At 34.7% G+C, this 25,113-nt stretch overlaps 1 protein-coding gene across 1 annotated transcript; it reads left to right on the forward strand.

Moving 5' to 3' along the window:
• Positions 1-7,221: 7,221 nt before the first annotated feature.
• Positions 7,222-8,870, forward strand: LOC131694720 (stromelysin-1-like). The gene is made up of 2 exons (XM_058983199.1): positions 7,222-7,853; positions 7,910-8,870. Exons 1-2 carry the CDS (start codon positions 7,242-7,244, stop codon positions 8,579-8,581), a joined length of 1,284 nt encoding a protein of 427 aa, XP_058839182.1. The 5' UTR covers positions 7,222-7,241; the 3' UTR covers positions 8,582-8,870.
• The last annotated feature ends 16,243 nt before the right edge of the window (positions 8,871-25,113 follow it).

Genomic DNA, 25,113 nt, shown 5'->3' on the forward strand with positions numbered 1-25,113 from the left:
CAATTGTAATATTGTGATACAAGAGGGCGTAAGGGACGATCCATAAATGACGTAGCATTTTTTGAGTGATTTTAAACACCCCCCTCCCCCATCGTAGCATTTCGTCACAAACCTCTAAATACCCCCCTTGGTAATTACGTAGCTTGGCCGTAATTGACCCTCCCCCCCTTGTCCCCGCAAAATTTAAAAAAAAAATAAAAAACGATGTTAGTTATTCCCCTTTAAAAAAGCTACGTAGCATGACATGACCCCCTACCCCCCTGTCGTCACACATCATCACAAAATACAATACTCCCCCTTCCCCCATATAATGCTACGTCATTTATGGATGATCCGGCTACAAAAAAAATTTGTTCGAAAACTGTGTTCTAAACAGTAAAACTATCTGAGAATATGTTGCAGATAAAAATGCGCTCTGAAAAATATGTCATTTTTCACAGAAACAAAAATTTACCCATGTTAAAAATCAAAAATGCAAAAAAAACATTTTTATTATTTTTTTTAATATTTTGTCAACAAAAACCTAAAGAGAAAAAAAACATATTGGTTATGATTTCATGATGGACATCAACTTTATATATATTTTTGAATTTCATGCTAATTGACATACAAAACTATAATTTCATTAAAGAATATAATTTTAAGTATCATTTTAAATCAGAATTTAACAATATCTTCAAAAATGCTATAGTTGTCGAGATATTTGACATTTTGCTCCAACAAAAACAATTAGTGTAATTATGCCCTTTCTAAAAGTTATTCGCGTTTCCCCATCAGAAAATGTCAATAATCTAATGTTTATCGTTTTGAAGCCACGAAAGAACTTTTTTATTGTGTTTGGATCAAGCTTTCAATAAAAAAAAAGTTTTCCTAATAACTTTTAACATACTTTTAAAATTCATAGAAGGGCTCGGGACTATTCAGACAGTGTGGGTAATTCAAACCCCCTCGATTTCTCAGAAAATCGTAAGACTTTCTGACTGTCGCACATATTTGTAGAAGCGCTATTATGGACCATTAATTTCGACAGCTGAATCGAATTCTTTGGTTTTGCTGGAAATGAGATACAACGTGTTTCATTTTTTTTGCCATCCTCAAAACAAAAATCATTATAAAAATTGAAAACACAGATATTTTCAAGACGCTCACCTGTTATGTGCGAAATGAGCGTGCGGGGCTATTCGGACCCCCTATACCATCAACCATCGTTCAGCGGCAAGCGACAGCAAAGAAAAAAACATTTTGCGCCAATCGACAGCTGTGACTAACCAGATTAAATTTTCGCAACCCAATTTTTTTTGCTTCATAAGGAGTTTCTCTAATAAATATTCCATAGGTAAACATAAATCCATTGCAAAAAAATGACGGTCTGAATTGCCTCGTAGCGAGGTCCGAATTACCCCTACATTGTAAAAGGATGGAAAAACGTAGAGTTTTGCAAATCGTCGCCAAGCGCTGCCATGGAGTGATGCAAAATAGTTTTATAGCACTAAAATGTAGCAGACATTAGGATCTTTCACCGGTAATTTTTTCACATCTATCCACCTAAAAGAGCGATTAGCTTAGGTAGGTCCGAATAGCCCCGGGTTCCCCTACTATTTGCAGTCAAAAATGCAATTTTTTTTATGAATATGATTCTAAACGCCGTTTGAAATCAAAATGCTAATGCCAATTTTTTCTGAAATACAGTTCTTCTCGAAATATTTTAAATTGTGTTTTACCAAAACAATTACAACACAATTATTACTAATTGTATTATTGCGTCCTCTTCATAAGTTATTCGCGTTTCTCCATCAACGACAATAGGTTTTCAAAAGGCTCATAAAATTGAATAAATTAATCCAATAAATTTTATTTATTTTTCCTTTTGACATCAAGGCGACATTGTAAACCATTTGAAAGCTACCCGAGAACAATCGAAATATTATTCAAGCATAGGGTCTGATGATTACAATTGGTATAAAGTTATCGCTAGATAAACTTTTTTACCGAGAAGTTCTACATCATGCAAACACATTCAAAAGATTTCTTTTCTCTTTGAATTTTCGTTGACAAAACTTGAAAAATTTAAAAATAGGATTTTTTGGCAATTTGAATTTTTAACGTAAATTTTTGTTATCGTAAAAAAATACCCAATATTTTTGTGCAGAAGTATCTAACTAAAAAGTGAAAAACTTTTCCTTGTCCAAACAGAATTTTTTTTTCAGTGTATTTTTATCGAAAACTGAACCAATGAAAGTCATAATCATCTCAGAATCCATTTTCCCAGCTGCTAAATGCTTGATACATGCAAAAGTATCAGTAACGAATCTGGTATATATTCATAACAAACTTGAATGAAGACTGGAAGATTGGAAGATCGGAAGACTGGAAGATTTGAAGATTGGAAGACTAAAAGAGTGGAAGACTGAAAGGCTGGAAGACTAGAAGACTGTAAGACTGGAAGACTGGAAGACAAGAAGACTAAAAGACTTGAAGACTGCAGTTCATTTATTCCTCTCAAAACAGATAAATTTTATGAAACAATTGACAAACTTTTCTAAAATTTATATTATGTCTGATGTAGCAGCAGCACAATACAAAAATAAGAAAAACTTTGCAAGCTTGTGTAGGTTCCAGTCAAAGTATCAGTTAAGCGCAGAATGGCATTTTGTTGCAGCATCCCATGGACAAGGACCCTGTGATGCTATTGGTGGCACTCTCAAGCGAATGGCAAAAAAGAGCCAGGCTTGCTCGCGACTATGGAAATACCATAATAACTCCCCGAGAGTTATATAACTGGGCAGTTGAACAAACTGATAAAAATATCACAAAATTAATTTTCTGTCACATATTCACTAAACAGTACAACAAAATGTCAGAAGAACTTTAAGAGCTGTATATTAACGCCAAAACAATATCTGGAACTTAAAATGCCCCAGTTTTGTGCCTATTATTGGGGGAAAAGTAGAGACTAAAAAGTATTCTAATTCAGAAAATGAATCAAAAATATTTTCCTTATACAGAAATAATACAAAATAGCATGCATGAAGATAGTTTTAAGACAAATGTAATATATTAAAATAAATAAATAATTATGTAAAGTTCAATACATAATGTTGTGGTGGTTATTTCTTTCACTGATTCTTCCTCAACACTAAACAAGAAAATAAAAAAGTAATAATGGAATATTTGATATTTTTTAACGACATAAACTCTTTTCAATGGGATTCTTGATTGAGGGATTGTATACCTTTTAGTAATAAAAATTTCAAGAAAGTGTGAATTTACGTAAAGCAATAAAACAATGATTTCATCATATCAAACTTATAATATTTTGGTAGTACATTTTCAGTAAAATAAACGAGCATAAGTTTATAAAAAATATATTGATAATTAGCGTAGTTATGGCTTTTTCCCCGAAACCCTTTTTTATTTAAGAGATTTGCGGTGATCACGATTGGTGCCCAATAGATCATCTAAAATCCCAAAACTCAAAAAATTCGATTAGTATATGAGTATTCCTCGTACCTTAACGATTAGTTGAACAAATAATATTTTTTTCCTGCATTCGGGAACGTTTTTAGTAAAAAATCGCTGTTTTAAGCTCTAAAAATTGTATTAAAAATTCTTATCCACGAAACAAAAGTTTATGAATAAAAACGCTTTTAATCCACCTAACAGTGTGATGAGACATTTCTTATAACTCTTATCACTCTCTTCGGATATTATATCGTTTGAGAACATTTGATGCTTCGCGATGTTTTTGATAACACATACTACATGGGATAGTGGTAGGACTCAGAGAATCACTCAAATCATCATAGGACAACATCAGTGCTAGAAATCTCAAATCAAATCAATGGGAAGGCGAAAAAATGACCCATAAAATAGACATACAAACGAATTATTGCTAATGTTCTGTTAATAAAATATCTAAATTCATCAATCAATGCATTGTGGTGGGAAAACTGATTTTACTAAAGGGGTTTTGTATATTGTACTGAGCCAAATCGATTTTTTAATTTTTCAGAAAATAGTAACAGAGCAAAAAAGTACCAAAGTCCAAAAAAATCAATTTTTGTCAAACGTTATTTTTTCGAGTTTACATCAAATCTCAATGTTTCATGCATTATAATGGCATCAAAAATACAAATTTGATTTTGAAAATTTTTCATTTCAGTTTATATGGGAATTTGCTGTGTGATTGCACTCTTCAACTCGTAACTCCGGAACCGGAAGTCCAATCAATAAAAAAAATTCAATGGCAGCCGATGGGAAGATTGTACCTTTCGTTTGAGACTAACTTTGTGCAAATCGATCCAGCCATCTCTGATTAACAGAGGTCACATTTTTTTCCACATACACGCATACACACACAGACATATTCCGATCTCGACGAACTGAGTCGATTAGCATATGACACTCGGCCCTCCCGGTCGGGATTAGATCGACGAATTTTAGAGTGAATGAGAAAGGCAAAAACATTTTTAGCAAATGTTGAAAGTTATGCATTTTTTTGGTGAGCAGTTCTATGTTTCATAGACATTAAATCAATTTGAACTTCGCTTCCTATTAACTGAAGACCCTTATTACAGTACATCTCTACAAAAACGAGATCAATTTGAGGATTATGATTGATTACAGAACTCTGGAATTTTCTATTGGAATGTTTTCAGGCAGGAATTTGATATTGATGCTATTAGACAACTGTGAAATCAAGACCAAGAGATCAGTTACATATCAGGACCCCATTCCGACAATTTATCAAAAGTCCTCATGATGTTTACAACAACAGGTTATCAATCTTCGGATAAGATAATTGTCATTGTAATATTGAAATAAATCAGTCTGCATCAATAAATTTTCAACTTCAATCCAATATTTTTTTTGGGTGTTGGGGGGGGGGGTGTATGGTGTTAAACTCCAAAACCTTCTCTTGGCTACGCCGTTGATTAGAGTTATTTATTTCGCTTTTCATTTTCCGATATGTTTCAGATCGATCCGATGGTTATAAGTTAGAAAAATTACAGTTAGAAGGTTCGCACAAATGAACATTTTTGTACTGATAAGTTATCAAGTTCCTTCCAGACAACTTGGATTATTTATAGCGGTTGTAGATAGTAAAATGAAATACAAAATTTGTTTTATCGAAATAATGTTTGGCTTATTTCAATGGATTATTACTATATTGAACAATAAATAGACGACAAAGAGTAATCAACAAGCAACAAGCCATAACTTTTAAAGTATTCAAAATAGATATTTGAAGTCTTCAGTAAAGTTTTTCGCAAAAGTAAGAGCTACAAATTTGCTGAAGGCATCATTTCGATATAATCACTTCCACAAAAATTTGTGAAAATATCTCACTCATATGGGGGATTAATCAGCAAAAGCACAATACCAAAAGAAAGGGCATATTGCCTGCATTAAATTCACCGAAGATACTATTGACCTAAAATAAGCCGTTTTGGCGTTAATAATAGATTACATGTTTTTGGTCATATTTCTGGCAATGGGAAATGATAAAAATCTTTCGTCCGCATTTAATGTTAAATATCTCTTTTGATAATAGTCCGATTTCAACAACCTATAGCTTGTACGAAAGGTATTCGTTAAAGCTGTCTAAAAACATATAAATTGTTAATCTATATTGTTATACATTCATATCTTGGAAACTAAACATCAGAATCAAAAACAAATTAATAGCGTTCATACTGTTTTTTAGTTCTTTCATTTAAAATTGGTTTGGATAAGATCTGTTCAGCCATTGCTGAGAAACACGAATGAGAATTTGTCCGTTACATACACACACACAGACACACACACAGACATTGTCCCAAATCGTCGAGCTGAGTCGATTGGTATATAAGAGTCGGCCCTCCGGGCCTCGGAAAAAATCTTGAAAGTTTGAGCGAATTCTATACATTTCTTTTATAAGAAATGTAAAAAAATGATAATTTTTTCCTGCATTCGAGAACGTATTTTGTAAAAAATCGCTGATTTAAACTCTAAAAATTGTATTAAAAACTCTTATCCATGAAACAAAAATTTATGAATAAAAAGGAATCGTTAAAGTACGAGAAAAATTAATTACGATCAATTTAAAAAAAAAATAAGAAAATTGTTTGAGTAGTTTTTCGGCAATCGTGATCACAAAAAAAAACAATTTTTAGTAAAACGACATTTCGAGATAATCGAGTTTAAAATTAGAAATTACCACTGCTCTTGGTAGACGAAGCGCGCTTGAAAGCGCTGTAACTTTCGATCTATTTCTCGATCTCTCTCTTCTTTGTCATGGGTTAGTTTTCGATAAAAATACACTGAAGAAAAAAAATCATTTCAGAAGAAAAAAACTCCTACAACATCTTTTGTAGGATTTGTCATTTTTAGACTACAGCCATTTGAAAAAAAATGGTAAAAAAGACAGTCTAGACAATTTTTGGAAAAAACAAAATATGCAAAGTGGTTTTTTGTGACAAAGTCTTCATGTACAGAAAGTTTCATTAGAATCTGAGAGGGTGCTGCCAACTCTGAATACGATTTGTCTCGAAATTCGTCAATATCATCATTCAATTAAAATCGGTTTTGGTTATCGAATCTTGTTTGGAATGATTTTGAACTTAGAACGAATTTAAATGAATGAAACTATTTCGAAATTTCTCAAGAAGTTAAAATTTTAATCATCTGGCTCACACTCGAAATGGATATTAGATGCTCTTTCAAAATCGGAAAAGATGTTTATTCAATGACATTTTGATTATTGCAGAAACAGGAAAGTAAATTTCTGTATTCAATAAGCCTTTACATTACTCACCATCAATAATTAGGAAGGATACGCGTCATCGCAAATTGAGGTCAATGCGTCAAACTGTCTGGCTTATCAAATCAAATCATTCACGAATATCAATCAGATTGTCCTATTTAGAAAACTGGCTGAGTAACGTCAACATTTTATCGGCCAACGTAGGAAACGACGAGCATAGTTTAGCCAACATTACAATCAATCGAACAATCATATCATTCAGAACATAGTCCTGCGCTGCTAGGCCCTTACCTTGCAGATCCAAACTCTTTATGTGTCCACCGAATAAACAATAATACATCTAGCCATCGTAGGTGATAATTGACGGAGAATCCGCTGTCCATTTACATGACTAATAACCACGTGTATTTAATCCAATCAGAGTATTAAAAATGCGACGCATTTGACTCAGCCGACTCAGTCAGTTCGATAACCCGTCGGGGCTTGGTTGCGGAAAATGTTTCGTCCTACCAGTGTTGTGCTAGCTCTAGTGTTTATACTTCAAGTGGTGCTACAAATTGTCCGAGGTGCTGCCATTCTCGAAGGGCGTCCCTACCATGACGAACCGTACTATCCAACCGATTTGGATGGGGCCAATTCCACAAAGTACAACGAATTATCCGCCGGTTTGAAATGGAACAAATCTTTGCTGACTTACAACATAATAAACTACCCGGTCGCCGTGCCTGCTGACTTAATTCGAAGCTCAATCCGACATGCGTTCGATGCGTGGAGCGAGGTCACCAATTTAGACTTTGTGGAAAGTGCCAACGCTGCCCAGGTGGACATTCAAATCGGTTTCGAGGGTGTGAATCATTACCGCAGAGGTGTGCCGTGCCAATTCAGCCAGGAAATCACGCTAGCTCATGCATTTTTTCCGGAAGCCGGCGACATTCACTTCAATACAAAGTATTTTTTCACCGGTGATACTTCAATAGAACAGTTTCTCAACACGGCCGTTCACGAGATTGGACACTCGTTGGGACTCTTTCATTCCTCATCGAGAGATTCCATCATGTACGGGGCACAATTGGAGCTCCGCTCCAAACCACAACCGGAAGATATTCAGGTATGGGTTGTTTTGAAGAAAAAGTTAATTTAAATTACATACTTTTTATCGCACAGGCCATTCAAGCTATTTATGGGGTTCGTTCTGGAATACGACCTACGACACAAGCACCGACATCTGCAACTCGCCCTACGGTCAAAGTAATCAAACCACGAACCACAACTAATCTCTGCTCTCTAGAATCCTACGACACCATCGTCATCGATCACCGCGGGCACATTTGCGTCCTAGCAGACCGCTTCTACTACAACCTAAACGAAACAAATCCTCCAGCCCGAAAAATATCCGCCAAATGGCCCAAGCTTCCACCAAAAGTGGATGCCGCCGTCACCTACCGTGATCAGAAGACGTACTTCTTCAAAGGTGCACAGTACTGGAAATATGACAAACGTCAACTGGAGGAACGCTACCCACGCCCAACCGACGTAGGGTTCCTAGGACTACCCTCGAGCATCGATGCATTGCTGCTTTCGAAAGGCGGGGGATTCCTCGTGTTTAAAGACCAACAGTACTGGTTTTACGATACGCGAAAAGCGAAACCAGTCGAGTGGTACTATCCGAAGTCGACTGATGAATTCGCGGGGTTCCCCAAACGGCTTGATGCTGCGCTGGTCACGGCGGAGGGGCGAAGATTTATTTTCAGCGGACTGAGATACTGGGAAGTAGACGATAATAACTATGTTATCGGTCGGGGAGGAGACGTGCGGAGAGATTGGTTCAACTGTTGAAAATGTTTCTGCGAAATAAGTGACACCCCGTCTAGTCGTTTTCTTAATATTGCAAATTGCGATTTTAGATAGTTTTTACTTAAGTATTAATAGTTACGCAGACACACGACTGCTTGGTGCTGAGCTGCTGTGATCTAAAGTTTGCCAATTCGTTTATTACATGCCAATCGACATGACATATAGATCAAATACCGGTTAAATAAAAACCTATAATCCGCTTAGCTTGAAAATTAAGAATTTGCGATGTGCATGAGATTCTAAATAAGATTCGTATGATAGATGAATCTATGGTAGGTTTATTATAATAAGTTTTTTATAATTATATTATACCAATTTTACTAATAAATGGCAGTTTACTGTTGTGAAAATTTATAAACTCGACCAGACTTGTTTGTAATACACCTGATGTTTTTGAATTTTATCAGCAACGTATCTATTTCCATTTTGTTGCTGAGAATTTTCCACGTTCAACAAAGTAATTGCAATATAAATTGATTGAAGAATAATAGAGATCTAGGGCAGCTAACCCAATAGTTGTGATAGCAGGTATAGTTGTGATAGTGATGAAAATTTGTTTTTTCAATCATATAAATAACGTTAGGACAGCAATATCAGTTTATAAATTTCATATTTCTAATATTACTTAGAATACTATAAGAATTTATGCAGTAATAGTGTCAAATATCTGCATAAAATGCTTTTTCTTTGCGGACTACGTAACGACGTTAGCACGCTAACTATTTTGCTAGCAATAGTAGTTTTTTTTTCTAAGCGTATAACTAAGTGAAAACAAAACGGACCCTGTAATTTTTTACATATACTTTCTAACAAGAAGTTAAACTGTACTTTCCAATATCAAACAGTATTGTTTTGACTATTCTTTCGCACAGAAACGTGTATTACAACTATTAGGGCAAGATAACCTACCATGCACAGTGGTCCCCCCATAGGCCAATAATACAAAAAAATATTTCGGCGAAGGCGTGTTTTTATCTTGCGATTACATCGTTCTGTATGTATATTTTATAGTTTCATAATTAAGTTTGTCAATACTGAACTGGTTTTCTTAGTATATAGAAGAATGCATAGGGTGGCTCGTTATTTACCGATAATGTAAATAATATCGATAACCGATAGCTCGCCAGAAAAATGTTTTTGTCGATCTGTAATTTTTAATATTCAATTTTTTTTCAGATAGCACTACTATTAGCTTTGTATTAAATGATAATTTTCAGTTTTTGGAGTATAAGGAGAGCAGAAATATGAGTTTATTTGTATATTTAACAGAAAAATTAACCTAAAAATTTTCAATATGACTTTAACTAACTTTGTCCCTCGATATCCTTCCCGAACTTCTTTTCAAAATGGTCGTCAGACGTTCCACTTCCACTTAAACTAGGTTTCAGCTGCGCATCTCTGCGCCCAGAATGCCTAGAAAACCTAAGATGTTGTACATGTTTAACAGGATAATGCAAGACGAAAAACTTTTTATCAGATTGTCAAATTATATTACGATAATAATTACTACTGATCTCGAAGCTATATAGCTTCTTTGTTATTTTCCCAAAATTTCTTATCGATCGAATCATTAGAACTTGAGTTATATCGATTTATTTGACGCTTCTCTTTGAAACACATGTCACTACGGAATATTTGATGTACGAGTCAAATGTCTCACTCCACTTCGTATTACAACTACGTTCTCAAGAACAAGTAGTATTTCTCCATTTTAAAATAGCTGGTACTCAAAGTTTTTTTTATTATGGGATAATTTTTTTAGTAGGAAAACACATTGGTTGTTTACGAAAACCATCATTTTAAAGGAAAAAAATACACGATTTATTTAAAATTCGAGATATTATGCTCACCGAAGACGATATCATAATATTTGCGTTCAGGTGCAGAAGCTACAATTTAGAGAACTTTCAATGAATAACTATTCCTTTTTTTACCAGCGCAGCACAATTTGTACTATTCGATACTAAAAAAAATCTGGAACAAAAAAAGTAAATGTGAATCTTAATGTAATAAGAAAAGCCGTATTACACTGTTAGGTGGATATAACGGATTTTTTATTGCGAAATTTGAATTCTGCGACCCAAATTTACTATACAAATGCAGTTTTGTGTCAAAATTTGCATTAAATATATTTATGACCGCCTCTCTTAAGGAATGGAACCACTGTGCCATGTCGGTATAGTTGTAATAGTAGAGCCAGTGTTTTACTAAGTACATAACTAAGTGAAAACAAAACCCACCATGCATATTTTTACATATGCATTATAATGCTAAGCTAAACTGTATTTTCTAATATCAAAAGGTATAGTTTTGGCTATTTTTTCCCATAAAACGTGTATTACAACTATTGGGCCAATACGGTCTGCCATCAGGATTACCAAATTCACAGATTTTTTCATAATTTTTGATCACAGATTCTTTTTCATAGATGTCAGATTTTTGGCATTTTGATGAAAATTTCACAGATTTTTGGAATTACTGTGATTTTTCACAGATTTTTTGGAAACTTATCACAGATTTCCACAGGTTTTTTTCCATTTGAGTCATCACAGATGGTAAAAAGATTTTTTTGACCGAAGTACAGATTTCAATGTGGCATCCATGTCTGCCATGTCGGTATAGTTATAATAGTAGTAGTTTTATTTCTAACTGCAAAACTAAGTAAAAATAAAACACAACAAGTATATTTTTACATGTGCATATAAATAAATTAAACTGGACTTTCCAGTATCAAAAAATATAGCTTTGGTTATTTGTTCTCATAAAAACGCACAGCTATTGGGTCAAATCAGCCTGTCATGTTGGTATAGTTGTGTTACCTGTTGCATTAGTTGTTCTACCATTTCCGTTCATCTCTCACTCCAACTACCACAGATATGAGAATAAAATTAACTTGACACTTGTGTTTCTTTCTATTTCCACATACATACATAGTTTGGGAATATGCAACATCTTTTTTTCATCCAATATATTGGGGTCGTTTTAACGAGTTTGACAACTTCAAAGTGACAAGTGAAAATGAAACTGATGAATTCACATGGTTCCCGGGAATTCAGATTTCTCCCCCGGTTTCGGTATTGGGACACTAGTTATGAAATTCAATGGAATACTGGCCAAATTGGTATAAAAATTGTTGCAATTGTTACAAAAATCTGTTATTCATCGCTATGGGACCATATGATACTTTGACCTCTAGTTCACTTTTAAAATTACATAGGCGTTGGCATAGTTTATCCACTATTGGGTCATCTCCCCTATGCAGGAGAAAATGATTAAATTTTATATGAATGACAAAATGCCCCATAGAGCTCCAACTTTTCGTGTTCTGACAAAGGTCGCAAAAGTACCGTTCAAAACTGAAAAATACATAATTTGCAGCATAGAGCGGAATGGTTATTAAGAATAAGGCATTTTTTGGACAAAATACCCAAACTATAGCTTCTCCTATTTTTTTTGGGAAACGAAGATCCTTTCATTACAATACTAAGATTTTTTTCTTAAAAAAATGGTGCAAATTTTAATATTCCGAGTGCTACTTCAAAAGTTATAGCATTTAATATATGTTTTTTCTTATTTTCCCGTAGTGCCAATGATGTAACATTTGACATCATGATCTGAGTTAACTTTGACATTTGTCACAACATGTAAGAGGGGACCTTTGAGATTTCAAAAATGAGCGCTTTTTGCTGGTATATTTTAGTCCCGCCAGCCATTCAGTCGTCGGCACGAAGATACAAATTGACTTAGACTCCTTTTGTCAGTTTCAGTTTTTCAGTGGATCCATTCTTAGCTAAAATACTTCAACCCATCGAATGCCACACGGCCTCTAGATTAGTTTTGTCCGGAGAAAGAACTGTTAACTGTTAGACTGTTATCAATATTCTAGTGAACAACAGCCTCAACATATTGAAAGCAGCGCTATATTTTCAAATATTAGAATTACTTTGAATCACGAGATAGGTCAACAATATTCTGGAAAATTCATAATATAAAAAGTCGTTACGGTGATAGTTGAGAAGATATATAAAAATAGTCGTTAACGGGTCATCCACAAACAGTAAACTATAACACTAGTTTACAAAATAAAAATAAAAATCTGAACTTCAATAAGTGACCCCTATTTTAGATGTAAAATTGTGTGCAGAATTCGAAAATGATGTCCAAAAAATTTACAGTAGAACAGTTTTTGAGTTAGATTGAAAAAGTAGATTTCACCTTTAAAGAAAAAAGTACGCTTAGTTAAATTCATATATCTTTCAATTTTTTTTATTCAATTCGTTTATTCGATAAGGCACGTTTGCGTTAGCTTAAAGGTGCCAAGTTTGTTTTGATTTACCTATTAAATTATCTAAAACTAGGGGATTACATATTGATTTTTTTAATGAAACTAAGGAGATTTTATAGCGATCTTATACTATTAACAAGAGGGTAATTTAATTTTCGAAGATTACGGGGGTCATTTAGTTTTTATGGCAATATGGTTTGACATTTTAAGCAGGGAGATTATTGGAGCAAATAATTTTTAACTAAGGGGGTCAATTTTACAACTATTATAAAAGTAGGAATAACTAAAGGGCACGATTGAATTTTGTAAAAATTCGGGGAGATTAATTAGAGTTAGTTTTATGTAGTAGTAGATTTTGGCATTTTCAACGAGAACGTGAAAATATTTGAGGAGGGGGGTACTTCATATACTTTCGGTTATAGCGCATCAACATGAAATATAATTATGGTAAATTAAAGGTAAATGCATGTACTTTCGGTCGTCGGAGCATTTTCCTTTGATGCAACTAATAGTTCTGACGTTATTTGCTAGATTGTTGATTTTTTCTTAATTTTTCGTCATTTTTTAAAAGACAATTGAGTGTTTGGTCAAGATTTTGGGAAAAACAAAGCAATTTTAAAAATTATATTTTTAGTGAAACTTATATCCTGCTAATAACCAATGAAAATAAGCCCTTATCAGTATAAACCGGATGAAACTTGTGAAAGTTATTCAATTTTTTGAAGAATGAGTAGTTTTGAGTTTCTATGGATTAACTTATTGAACCGCCACAAACTCATTTTTTAGTGCTTATTTCATAAAATGTTAGAGATTCTCTGTTAGAACTTTGTTGAACAAATAAAATGAAGAATTTGAGAATATTTGATCTGGAGTACTATTCGACTTCGTTTATCCAAATGATTCCAGTCTTCTGATAATAATAATTTCAGGTGCAGTGAAGTTATAAATCCTCGAATGATTAGTATGCAATACTGCGTGTAATATTTACATGTGTCATGCAGAAAATAACTCTCTTCTAATACAAACTGCTTTGTGAACTAAATCCTCGCGAATCGTAAAGTTCATCTCTTGAAACTCTATAAGTATTCAACTATGTTTTGTACACTGTTAATACAAACTTTATGTATCCCTACGTATCACAGAGCAGTAACTAGAACAAATTCTTGGCCAATAACCAAGAAAATTTTTTCGATTTTTTGTTTCGTTATATTTTTTAAATACCTAAAAGCCTACTGTATAACGTGGCAAATTTAAGAGTATGTCAAAAATTGTTAAGGCATTTTCGCATGGATGCAATATGGTGATATTTAAAGGGTTTTTAAATCATTTTCATCACTCTTCCGATCTTTCCCGATCCACAAATTCCAAGCGATTTGAACATATTGAAATTTTCACCAATTTGAGGTACATCGAAATGTTGTCAGCCCAAATACTATGTTTGGGAAAATGTATCCCAATGAATACATGCACTGGCGTCCCTTCCCCACTCCCTTTTCCGCTAATCATCTGTTTATGCAACTAGAAAAAAAGTGTATTCACAAAGATCTCCTCAAGATTACTAGTATACATTGGCAGGTGGATAAATGCCAAATTGTTCCAAAATCTAGTTTTTGTCTATTTTTGTCCTATTAGGGCATAAAAACAGCAATAGCTGCAGTAAATAATTTTGACCAGGATTCGACCCCAGTTACTCCTCCGTGTGTATATGTGATACTACATACCAATACATACGTCAAATATTGTAAAACTAATAATTTATTTTCCCTAATTTCAAAATACAAACTTCTAGACGTTTTAATAACGTAAAATAAATTGTTAGTAGAACAAAACGTGACAAAAAGGGGGATAAGTCACCATTTGTGAAACTAGTGAGAGCATTAAACATTTTGCTCCGTCAGAAGTTTACGACTTGTATATCAGGGAATTGTGGAGAGTGCAGTTTACACCAAATTTTGAACATATACGATTTTGTATAACACATGTAAATATTAAGCGAATCATTTAATACCAATTTTTTGTTGACTTAACACTTTACTGAGCTTGAAATTATTATTATCAGAAGACTTGAATAATTTGGATAAACGAGGTCGAATATTACCCCAGATTAAATTCTCTCAAAATTCTTCATTTTATTTATTTTACAGAGTTCTAACAGAGAATCTCTCATATAACATGAAACAATCCCTAGAAAAAATTGGGATCGAGTTGGTTTAATAAGTTGACCCCGAGAAACTCAAAAATTTCCATTTTACAAGAGTTTCACAATTTTCATCGGTTTTAGACTGATAATGGCTTATTTTCATTGGTTTTCAGCATGGCTTTGAGTTCCACTAAAAACAGGATTTTTAGAATTGTTTCAACTTGTCCAAAATATTGACCAAACATTTATATTTCTTTAAAAATAAAGAGAAAATAAGAGAAAAGATCAACAAATTCGTAGCTAACATCAGAATCATTAGTTACACAAAAACAAAATGTTCAGACGACCAAAAGTACATTCCTTCACCTTCAATTTAACATAATTATATTTCGTATCGATGCTCCCTTACGGAAGATTTTACGAAACGCACTTTTTATTTCAAAGATGAAATTCATTTTTTAGTCTAACTCAAAAACTGTTCTATTGTAATTTTTTGAACTTCATTTTCGGATTCAGCACACGATTTTACATTAAAACTGACCTAGTGCAACTTTTAAAAGATTTAAATAAAAAAATTTTACACTCTGCAAAGTTGGCATTAACTCATTATATTTCCTGAAAAGAATATTACTATAAATATCTCACTTTTAAGGAAATCAATCAGTGAATCTACAGTAGAAAAAGAAAAGGATTGTGATGTAAATATGAACATGCAGTTCTCCGAACACATAATTGACTAGAAGTTAGTCGTTTTTGTATTAATAATTAATTGTTTGTCTTGAGTTAAACTGCGTAATACGCAAAATTGTCCCATGTTCTATGGGATTCCCTATATACAAGGGACTATTATAACAATTATTATTATTACGTATAACGACAGTAAAGCCCCGTTTATTTACGTTCATATTTGCTAGTTTTGAATTTTGTATCAACATTGTTGATTTTCTCCTATAGAAAAGCTATGCAACCACTCTCAAAATCGACTTTTTAACCGAGGCCCGGAGGGCTGAGTCTCTTATACCATTCGACTCAGCTCGTCCAGTTCGGCAAATGTATGTGTGTGTATGTGTGTGTATGTGTGTGTATGTGTGAATGTATGTGTCTATGTATGTATATATGCATGTGACCAAAAATATGCACATCGTTTATTCGGAGATGGCCGAACCGATTTTCTCAAACTTAGTCTCAAATGAAAGGTACAATGTTCCCATAGGCTGCTTTTAAATTTCATTCAATTCCGACATCCGGTTCCGGAGTTACGAGTTGAAGAGTACGATCACGCAGGAAATTCCCATATAAATTGGTATCAGCATCACAGACTAACAGACATAACACTATGAGGGAATTCCCACAAAAAACATAGATCCGGCAATTTTCCCATAACACTAGCTCCACCTTTTATTCACAGTCCCAAACACTCATTTGCTGATGAATTACCCCTCAGGTTTTAGAGCAATTTTTCACTAGTGTTCTATCCCCCATATGCTTGTTCATATGTCAGTGGCGCCATAATTCAAATGTGGTCACAGTCCCAACTACAAATATATTTAAAATGACCGTTAAAGCGGGCGAAGCATAATTTTCGAGTGTTATGTCTGTTAATCTGTGTCAGCATGTTATCTAAAAGATGCAAAAACTCACAAAATGTGTTCTAAATTGCTTGGATTTATAGTTTCAGCTCACTGGTTCCCAATTAAACCCGCCTTGACCACTTTGGACACCTTCGACGGAACTGAAGTGAATTCACACCTGCTTCTTGGAAATGTCTGACTCTTTTTTCTCAAATTTAGTCTCAAATGAAAACTACAGCATCCCTATTGACTGCTATTAAATTTCATTGAAAGTTCTGGTTCCCATGTTATGGGTTAAAGTATGCGGTCACGTACGAAATTCCCATACAATCCGGTACAATCATTATATCTAAATGATGCAAAGCTAAAAATGAGTTCTAAATTGCTTGACATTATTGGTCCAGATCATTAATTGCAAATCAAAGTCTCCTTGACTACATTGAGAACAGTTGAAGATTCCAGAAATTCGAGGAAATGGCCAAGTTCCAAAATTAGATTCACACCTGTTTCTCATATATTGCTGGCTCGATTCTCATAATCTTAGTCTTAAATGAAGGGTATAGTATTCACTCTGATTGCTGTCCAATTTCGTTTGATCGAAGTATTGGTTCCAGAGTCGAGTAAAAGAATCCGATCACACGTGAATTTCCAATATACATTAAAAATTTTACCTTTCTCATATAGAAAGGTTATGCAATCACACTGAAGATCAAAAGTTTAACAGAAGCCCGAAGGACCGAAACTCATACCGTTCGACTCATTTCGTTAAGTTTGGCAAATGTATGTGTGCTTATGAGTGTGCATGTGTGTATGTGTGTTAGCAACAATCGCATATCGGTTACTTGAAGATAATCGAACCGATTTTCTCAAGCTTAGTCTTTCATGAAAGGCATAGGTTGCTATTGAATTTATTTCAGACACGATATCTGGTTCTGGAGTTACTGGATTAGACGTGCGGTTTTAAAGTAAATCCTCATATAAACTGGAACCACCACGGTACCTAGATGATGCAAAACTTATTAAAATTGGTGTTAAATTACATAGATTTGCAGGCCAGAAGACGCTTTGATCACATTGGCCACGTAGGACGGTCTTGACCCCCGGAGAACTTGTCAATGTTCACAGTAATTTCACTTCTATTCCTCATAAAATTCTTCACCGATATCTACCACCTTCCAAATTTGAAATGATCAATTGATGCAATGGTTCAATTGGCTGCTGTTGAATTTCATCCCGATCTGACATTAGTTAACTAGTGTGGTCCCATAAGAATTCTCCATATACCTCTTCTATCATAATACTTTAACGGTTAAAAACCACAAAATTTGATTATTGCAACCACGGCAAATAAATTAATTTCGACCCAAATTCTGGCAACTATGCCAACACGGACAGTCAAATGAACTTTGTTTAGTTTTGGTTTCGAGTTATTAGTGAATGCGCGGAAGAATCTCGATTACAAAGTATGTTTGTTGTGCTGCTATAATACTGAGTCCTAAATATGTAATTATTAATATCATTCATTTATAATTGCACAACTAGCAGCCGGCTCTTTAAACATGTCAGATCGAAAATGATCTGAGAATATCTTCAGATTCCGTAGTTACTGTCCCAGCATACCTTAGACTTCTTCACCAGCACCAATGAGCGACAAATTTGTATATCTGATCAGATTTGATACATCGAGATATTTAATTTAGTACTATGTCGTCGCTGTTGTGCTATCTTATGACAAGCGCCATTTTGCACATTTCGAGAAAAACGATTTTTAAAGTTTGAGATTGAATATCTTGAAACTTATAAATGGTACAAACAATTCAAAGAAAACAAATGATGCTTCTATCTATTCAGCATTAATCTCTCAAATATTACGAAAATCGGTTAACTACATTGCGAGTTTTCTTTAAAAATGTAAACAAAAGTCGGTCTCACACGTGTCATAGGTGTGTATTGATGACAAAATTTGTATGGCGTGTCATAATCGTGCATGGAATATTTTCCATAGAAAAAAATCATCAATTATTAACTTTTATTCATATCTTTGGCTTCATTTGGTCTATAAACAATCGGTGAGATGCATTTTGAAGGAAATGAGTCAGGGAATCTAGAAAAAATAGTTATTTTTGGTTACAGTGTTGCCAAATATGCTATATTTCCAGTTTAAAACTTAAATTGCATTTTTCTCACAGTTCGTGCATTTTTGTTTCGAAAATGATTATGCCATTGTGTTTATCAGATAGTTTTACATATAAAAACATATCATACATAAAGATAATTTGAGCGAATCCCCAGACACAGTCATTTGAAGCAAAAAATTAAAAATTTCTCAGCACGTTTCTCGCTATATCTCAGTAACCAAGCAGAATATCAAAATTCTGTAAACGCCACTTTGTAGAGATTTTTTGGACAAGTAATGTGGCATATCTAACTCAGTTTACCCCAAAATGGCGTTTGTCATAAGATAGCACAACAGCAACGATGTGTAAGAAAATAAGATACATTTTTTGAACAATTTCTTTCTTGAGAACATCGATAGAAATACCTTTCGATTTTCGGCGTATTTTGTTTGTTTCTGTTTACGTGCGATGTAAATGTAGTATCGTTTTAGGGTGTGTGTGTGCATGTGTGTGTGTGGAAACCACGTGATGTATTTGGTTATGCGTCAAAATCACTTTCCTCGCTCCACTCTCGGTAACACCCCGATCACATAACAGAAATATTTCAAAACTATATCTCGCACTGTTACTTGTTATAAATTTCAGTTATTTTAACTATTAACGAGACCTAATTTATAGCACAATATGCTACAAAAATTGTGTTCTGTTATAATCTTGTTATTTCATTCTGATCGGGACGGGGTACTTTTTATGATTTCAGAGGGACCAATTTGGCTTTCTCATATAGAAAGGTTATGCAATTACTTCAAACATCGACTTTTTAACCAAGTTCCGAAGAGTCGACTTTTATTTAAACTGGTACCACTATCATTATAAAAATGATGTAAAATGTATTAAAATGGGTGCAAATTAAAGATTATATTTTTTTGTTTCAAGTGTTTCACTATCGACACGTAGATCATGAAGTTCGTGGCTGGCGGGCCATTGTGCTTAAGTACAAAGTGTACTAAGAATGTAATAGACATTTCCACAATTTTATTGAACATTTCCAGCCATGGCATCATAGTTTGAAGAAATGAGAAAGGCACAATTACAACGCTTGGTGGATTAAAACAGGTTTTTTTTGTTAGGGGAAACTTTGCCACTGCGACCATTGTTCAGATTATCTTTTATGGCTGCTCCTGTTTGCTCTACATGTTATAAATTGCCCGAATCCAATGTAATTGGAAGCGAGTTGTATGTTTATCCACGGGTGTCATCCCAACCAGATACTACACTATCAATATAGCTGAGGATCCGTTTATGGACAGCAATACCATGATATTGAAATGCATAAATCATAAAAATAGAAGCCATTTCTAAATAGTAACAAGTCTACCAAAATATTAGTAGTTTTCAAATATAATTAAAAACTTGCCATAAATACAGTGCAACATTGGAATTATTTAAGGAACGAGTACCAGTCCCATTGTTTCAAACAGAGTAAACATTGTCTTTCAAAAATTGTTTTTATTGTTCTGTCCCAGATTGCTTCGATTGTTTTGTGCATTTCAAAAAAATAAGCCGTGACCCAAACCTCGATCATCGAATGCTACACCGGCATGAATAAATAACGATATTTAATTTTTCCACAAAGCACTAGATTAAAAAGCCAATTACGAGTAAAAATCGGAATCAACATGACAATTTTCGTTTCAACTGCTCTCCACTGTTAGGGGCTCGGTTCGGGATTTGGGATGATAGAAGTCGGAGGGATGGAAATTTCATATGAAATACGTTATCAGATTGGTCAGTCAGTGGCAGCAGATGACAGGCGGTGGCTTAAAGGAATGCAAATTTAAAATCCAACCACGGTTATGACCACTCTGGTCTAGCTGTTTTTCGGTGGTGGTTCGATCAGATCAGTGCAAAAAAACACTTTTTCCAGGACAAAAAGAAGATTGACCACGTCAGCGTGAAATGAAAATTAACTCATTTCCCGATTAATCAGATATGGCCACTTGGAGGAACAGAGAAAAATATATTGCTATTTGCTGGATGCATCCGAATTCCGACCAGCGCTGGTGAGATGATCGCGGACAGCAGATCCGGATCCGGTGTCCAGTCGGTCATGAATTATTGAATATTTTTAATTGCTTTTTATTGCACCACGCCCATCCGATAGTGAACGAATTTATCAATCACACATGTCAGCAGTATGTTTCATATCCACACTTTTCTGGAAGGGGTTTCCGAACTGGGTCTCATTTTCCGTGCATTTGTTCCGGCCACTGATTGACTGACAGCTAAAGTGCCGGTATGGCTTTTTTCGGTTTAAAAATGTTGACACCGACACAAAAATAGTTATGAATGGTTTTTATCATAGCATGACCGGTAAACCCAAATTGGTTACAAACAAGAAAATAGCATTTGGCCAACAAAATTAGCAGATTTCAGGTTATCAATGTTAGTATATTTATTCCAATGTAATTATTTTAAATTTGTGATCCATTCCACAATATGTATGGAAAATTACTTCAAGCATGGGTGAGCGTGGGAAAAAAGACTGAGATGGATTGAAAAGCAGGGGGAAACAGAAATCGATATTGGGGCGGACAAAAAAACGGATAATGTTTGATGCAGGTTCAAAAGCCAGCAATGAAGGTTGGATTAATGGGATAAATCAAATTAACTCGATCAACTAACAGGAAAATTAACTTTCATTGAAGTCAGCTTGTTGTGGTAAACGAGAGAGGTGAAAGAAAATCGGAGGTAACCGAACGGTGCTGGTTTGAGTGCGGTGCAGCTGTAAAGGTTGAATGAGTTTGAATACATTTTGCATTAAGTTGTTAGCATGTTGAATAATGATCTCAATTTCGTAATTTCAATCAAATGTCAAGTCCTGGATTATGCCGAAATGGTGTTTTAAATTAATTGTTTGAGTCGATTTCAGTCTGAATTTTGAGATTTCACGAATTTCACGACATTCAACTATAAGTGCAAAAAATAATTATTTTTAAAGCCATAATAGCGAACATACTTCGAACTTTAATATAAGGGCTCGTTTCAAAATTTAGGCATCTCACCTGAACTAACCTTTGAGCCCTTGAAATAAGAGCACCTTTGACATAGAATTACGTCTTTGTCTGTCATATGAGGTTACAATGGGCGGGAGGTGTCACCGGTGTGATGGGCTTTTGACCGTTGCAAACTTGTAGAGAGAATAACATCACACGCAACTTAATTAATAAGTACTTTGCACATTGGATGAAAGCACGAGGTTAAACTTTAAACTATCTGTACACGACACTGCCTTCTATGACTGCCACTGAATGGAAAATTCTATCTCGTTGATTTGGGAAAGTAATTCCTAAACTATGAATGTGTATAGGATTTAATTCTTATATTTGCAATTTTCACATCTTCTCAGAAAAGTACTCATATTTTTTTGTTTCAAGAAGTATCCATTAGTTATCGTTTATAGAAAGTTAGTTTTTTGTCACACCTTTCATACAATACATATAACTTAACATTCGGATGATCGAAACGAAGCTTGTGAACCTAAAACTACAGTCGGCCCACCACCAGGGACACTCCCCTACAAATAGAAATCAATATTGCGGAAAACCTTACTACATATATGTACTCGTTAAATCTTAAGCCGAAAACAAGTTTTAATTACGATGTAATTTACATCGTATACCATTTGACGATTACAAAGTGTTTGATTTTTATTCGTCTATTTATAGTTTCGCGTTCTCCTACTGCTACCATACATGGATGTATGTAGTGAATCTTCAAAATAAAAACGAAATTGATGGCATTATGGTAAACCACAATTTCGATTAACTTTAACCAAACTCATATAAGTTCTACCGTGCACGAGGTGGAAAAGTTATTAATAGTGAGCTACATACAGCTACATCAAGTTCGTAATTGTGTACTGTTATCATTTAGAGCAGGCAGAGAGCTTTATTGCGTAAAACAAAATGCATCACGACGTCCAATAGGACAACGTTTAAAATCAACATCCTTGTATAAAGGGTGTTACCAGGCCCGATGAGAGGGGGAGGCAACCAGGGCAATTGCCCTGGGGCCCGGGTCGTATTTGGGGGCCCGCGATCTTACCCGAAAGATGGGCGAACACGTCCGGTATTCATAGAAGATCAAAAAATAGCAATAGTAATTTCGCCTTAATAAATTGTTATATGATGAAAGCGTATAAAAATGAATTTTTTTTTTGATAGTTGACAATTGTTAAAACAAACGTTCTTAAGGAAGTTGTCTACTTTGTTTACAAGTTAAAAAAACGAGTTTTATTGCTTGAATCGACGGAATAAACCACAAAATATTGAGAAGCCAATTTAAAGTATTTTCGAAGAAAGCAATAGAGCGTCAAACAGATATGCGAGCGCACGGACAAACGCATCCGTCGTCTTCTACGTTCGCTTTTTTGTTGGTGGTGTCGGTTGTTGGCTTGGAGACACTGGGCGTGATTGTTGCTGAGTGAATATTTGTTCCAGTCAGATCCGTAGATATTGGTTTTGTAGCCGTTTGTGGTTTGGCATAAGATAACAGTGTGCTGTTTACGGTTATAGTCAGTGTGCTTTTCTTAGCTGCTTTTGCACAAAGTTTTCCGTGGTGCAGTGTTTTTTTGTAGAATTCGCGCATAGGAATCTACCATGGTTGCATAACCAGTATTGTCTGATGAAACGTCCCATTTTTGGTTGATCCGCATAAAATGGTTACGTATGAAAAAATTGGTTTATACGGAAGTATTCTCACCACAAGAACAGAGTTAGGGATACCCGGGAAAATGCGAAGTTACAGCTCTTATGGAAGCCACTTCTCCGTATCTTGACATAAATTTGTTAAGCACGATGTCAGAGTCATGTGGAGATAATTCATGTAAGCACATCTCTCTGGAGCCCTTGCCTATGTATACGGGGATGATGTTGTTAACGTGGCAGCTCTCGTTGGTGTGCTGCACGTTGTTCCGCGAATGTTTCTTAATGTTTGATATGGTGCATTTACAGGGCGTTTACTTCTCCTGGATTGAGCACAATCTGCACATTTAATAATTATTTCACTTCCCGAGTAGCTGGTCTTACAAGACATTTCCAAAAATCAATAACAACACAATTCGTCTGCAGTCGTTTTTGCCGTGTATCTATAGCGGAACGATTTTTTAGTTTCTACTCTGGGCGAGATGAGAAGGTAGACTGACCTCAATTAACAGGTGATTAAAATGAATAACCTTCCTGCATTTTTGTATTTTTATAGCACGTATCCAACAGCGGCAGTACCTACACCAGCATAAAATCTACGATTAGTAACGGTTTTCTTGGATTCAATATGAGATAAACTTATATAAATTGAAAATATTTTGCATGTAATAATTTTAAACGAAAACTGCATCTGCTACCTTCTCAAAAAAGCTAAAAACTGCTCCATTGCTACCAGCAAATAAATCAGTCCGTGTATCGCTTTGTCTGCACAGTAGAAGCAAAATGTCATGTTCCAAACCACTATGGCCAATGTTTACACCCTACAATTTCACCATGTTAGACATAGCGTACTGATTATGTTCCAGACCATCAATCAAGTAGAAGTGTTTGTTTCACGAAACGAAATATATCCGCTCATTGTTAAAATAAAAATTCCAAATTCCTCCAGGGGTTGGAAGTATTATTCCTACTACTGTAACACCTGCAAATCGTTCAGAGGCGCAGAATGCTCAGCTTTAATTGTTTTGTGTCGTTACCCAAATTACCATAAGCACTAATTTAAAATTTTAGATAAGCTATAAATTAGCATTTCCATTGCTAACTGGACGTATACAAGTATTTTTAATGCTTCAATGCACCTAAAATGTAAAGCATTAAATATAGCACTATATCGACATACAGAACATAGATATCGTGCTAAAAAGCTTTTAAAGATAAATGCTATGACTTCTTATAGTGCTTTGAGACACCGAACAATATCAAATATACGTATACGTTCCAATAGTCACCTAAACTAAAGGTTTTCGACTGCGGATCGAATCCCATTTCTATAGGCACTAATTCGTCAATTTAAACAGTCGGTTTGTCAAACGAAAGAAGAGAGGAAGGGTGGCTGGGGATTTATTGCAAGGCACAAATCTCCTATCAATATGGCGAACGTGCCATTTGAGCTAGACGCTACTGCTTCCTGATTCCTGAGTACCCGCAAATTGAAAAACTCGTAGCTATGGCAATTTTACCCGATTTGGATACCACGGAATAAGAAGCTGTCAAACTTCACCTGTCTAGTACACTATCTGTGGATGTGGCAATATGAGTCAACCGGAGACTAATATAAACCACGGACTCATGAGTTTCCCGTGGCTGAAGAGGAACTAACTCATACTGAACTAGAGGGCTTTGGATTAAAAGGGC

Source organism: Topomyia yanbarensis, unplaced genomic scaffold (assembly GCF_030247195.1).
Source record: "Topomyia yanbarensis strain Yona2022 unplaced genomic scaffold, ASM3024719v1 HiC_scaffold_122, whole genome shotgun sequence".
Lineage (NCBI taxonomy): Eukaryota > Metazoa > Arthropoda > Insecta > Diptera > Culicidae > Topomyia > Topomyia yanbarensis.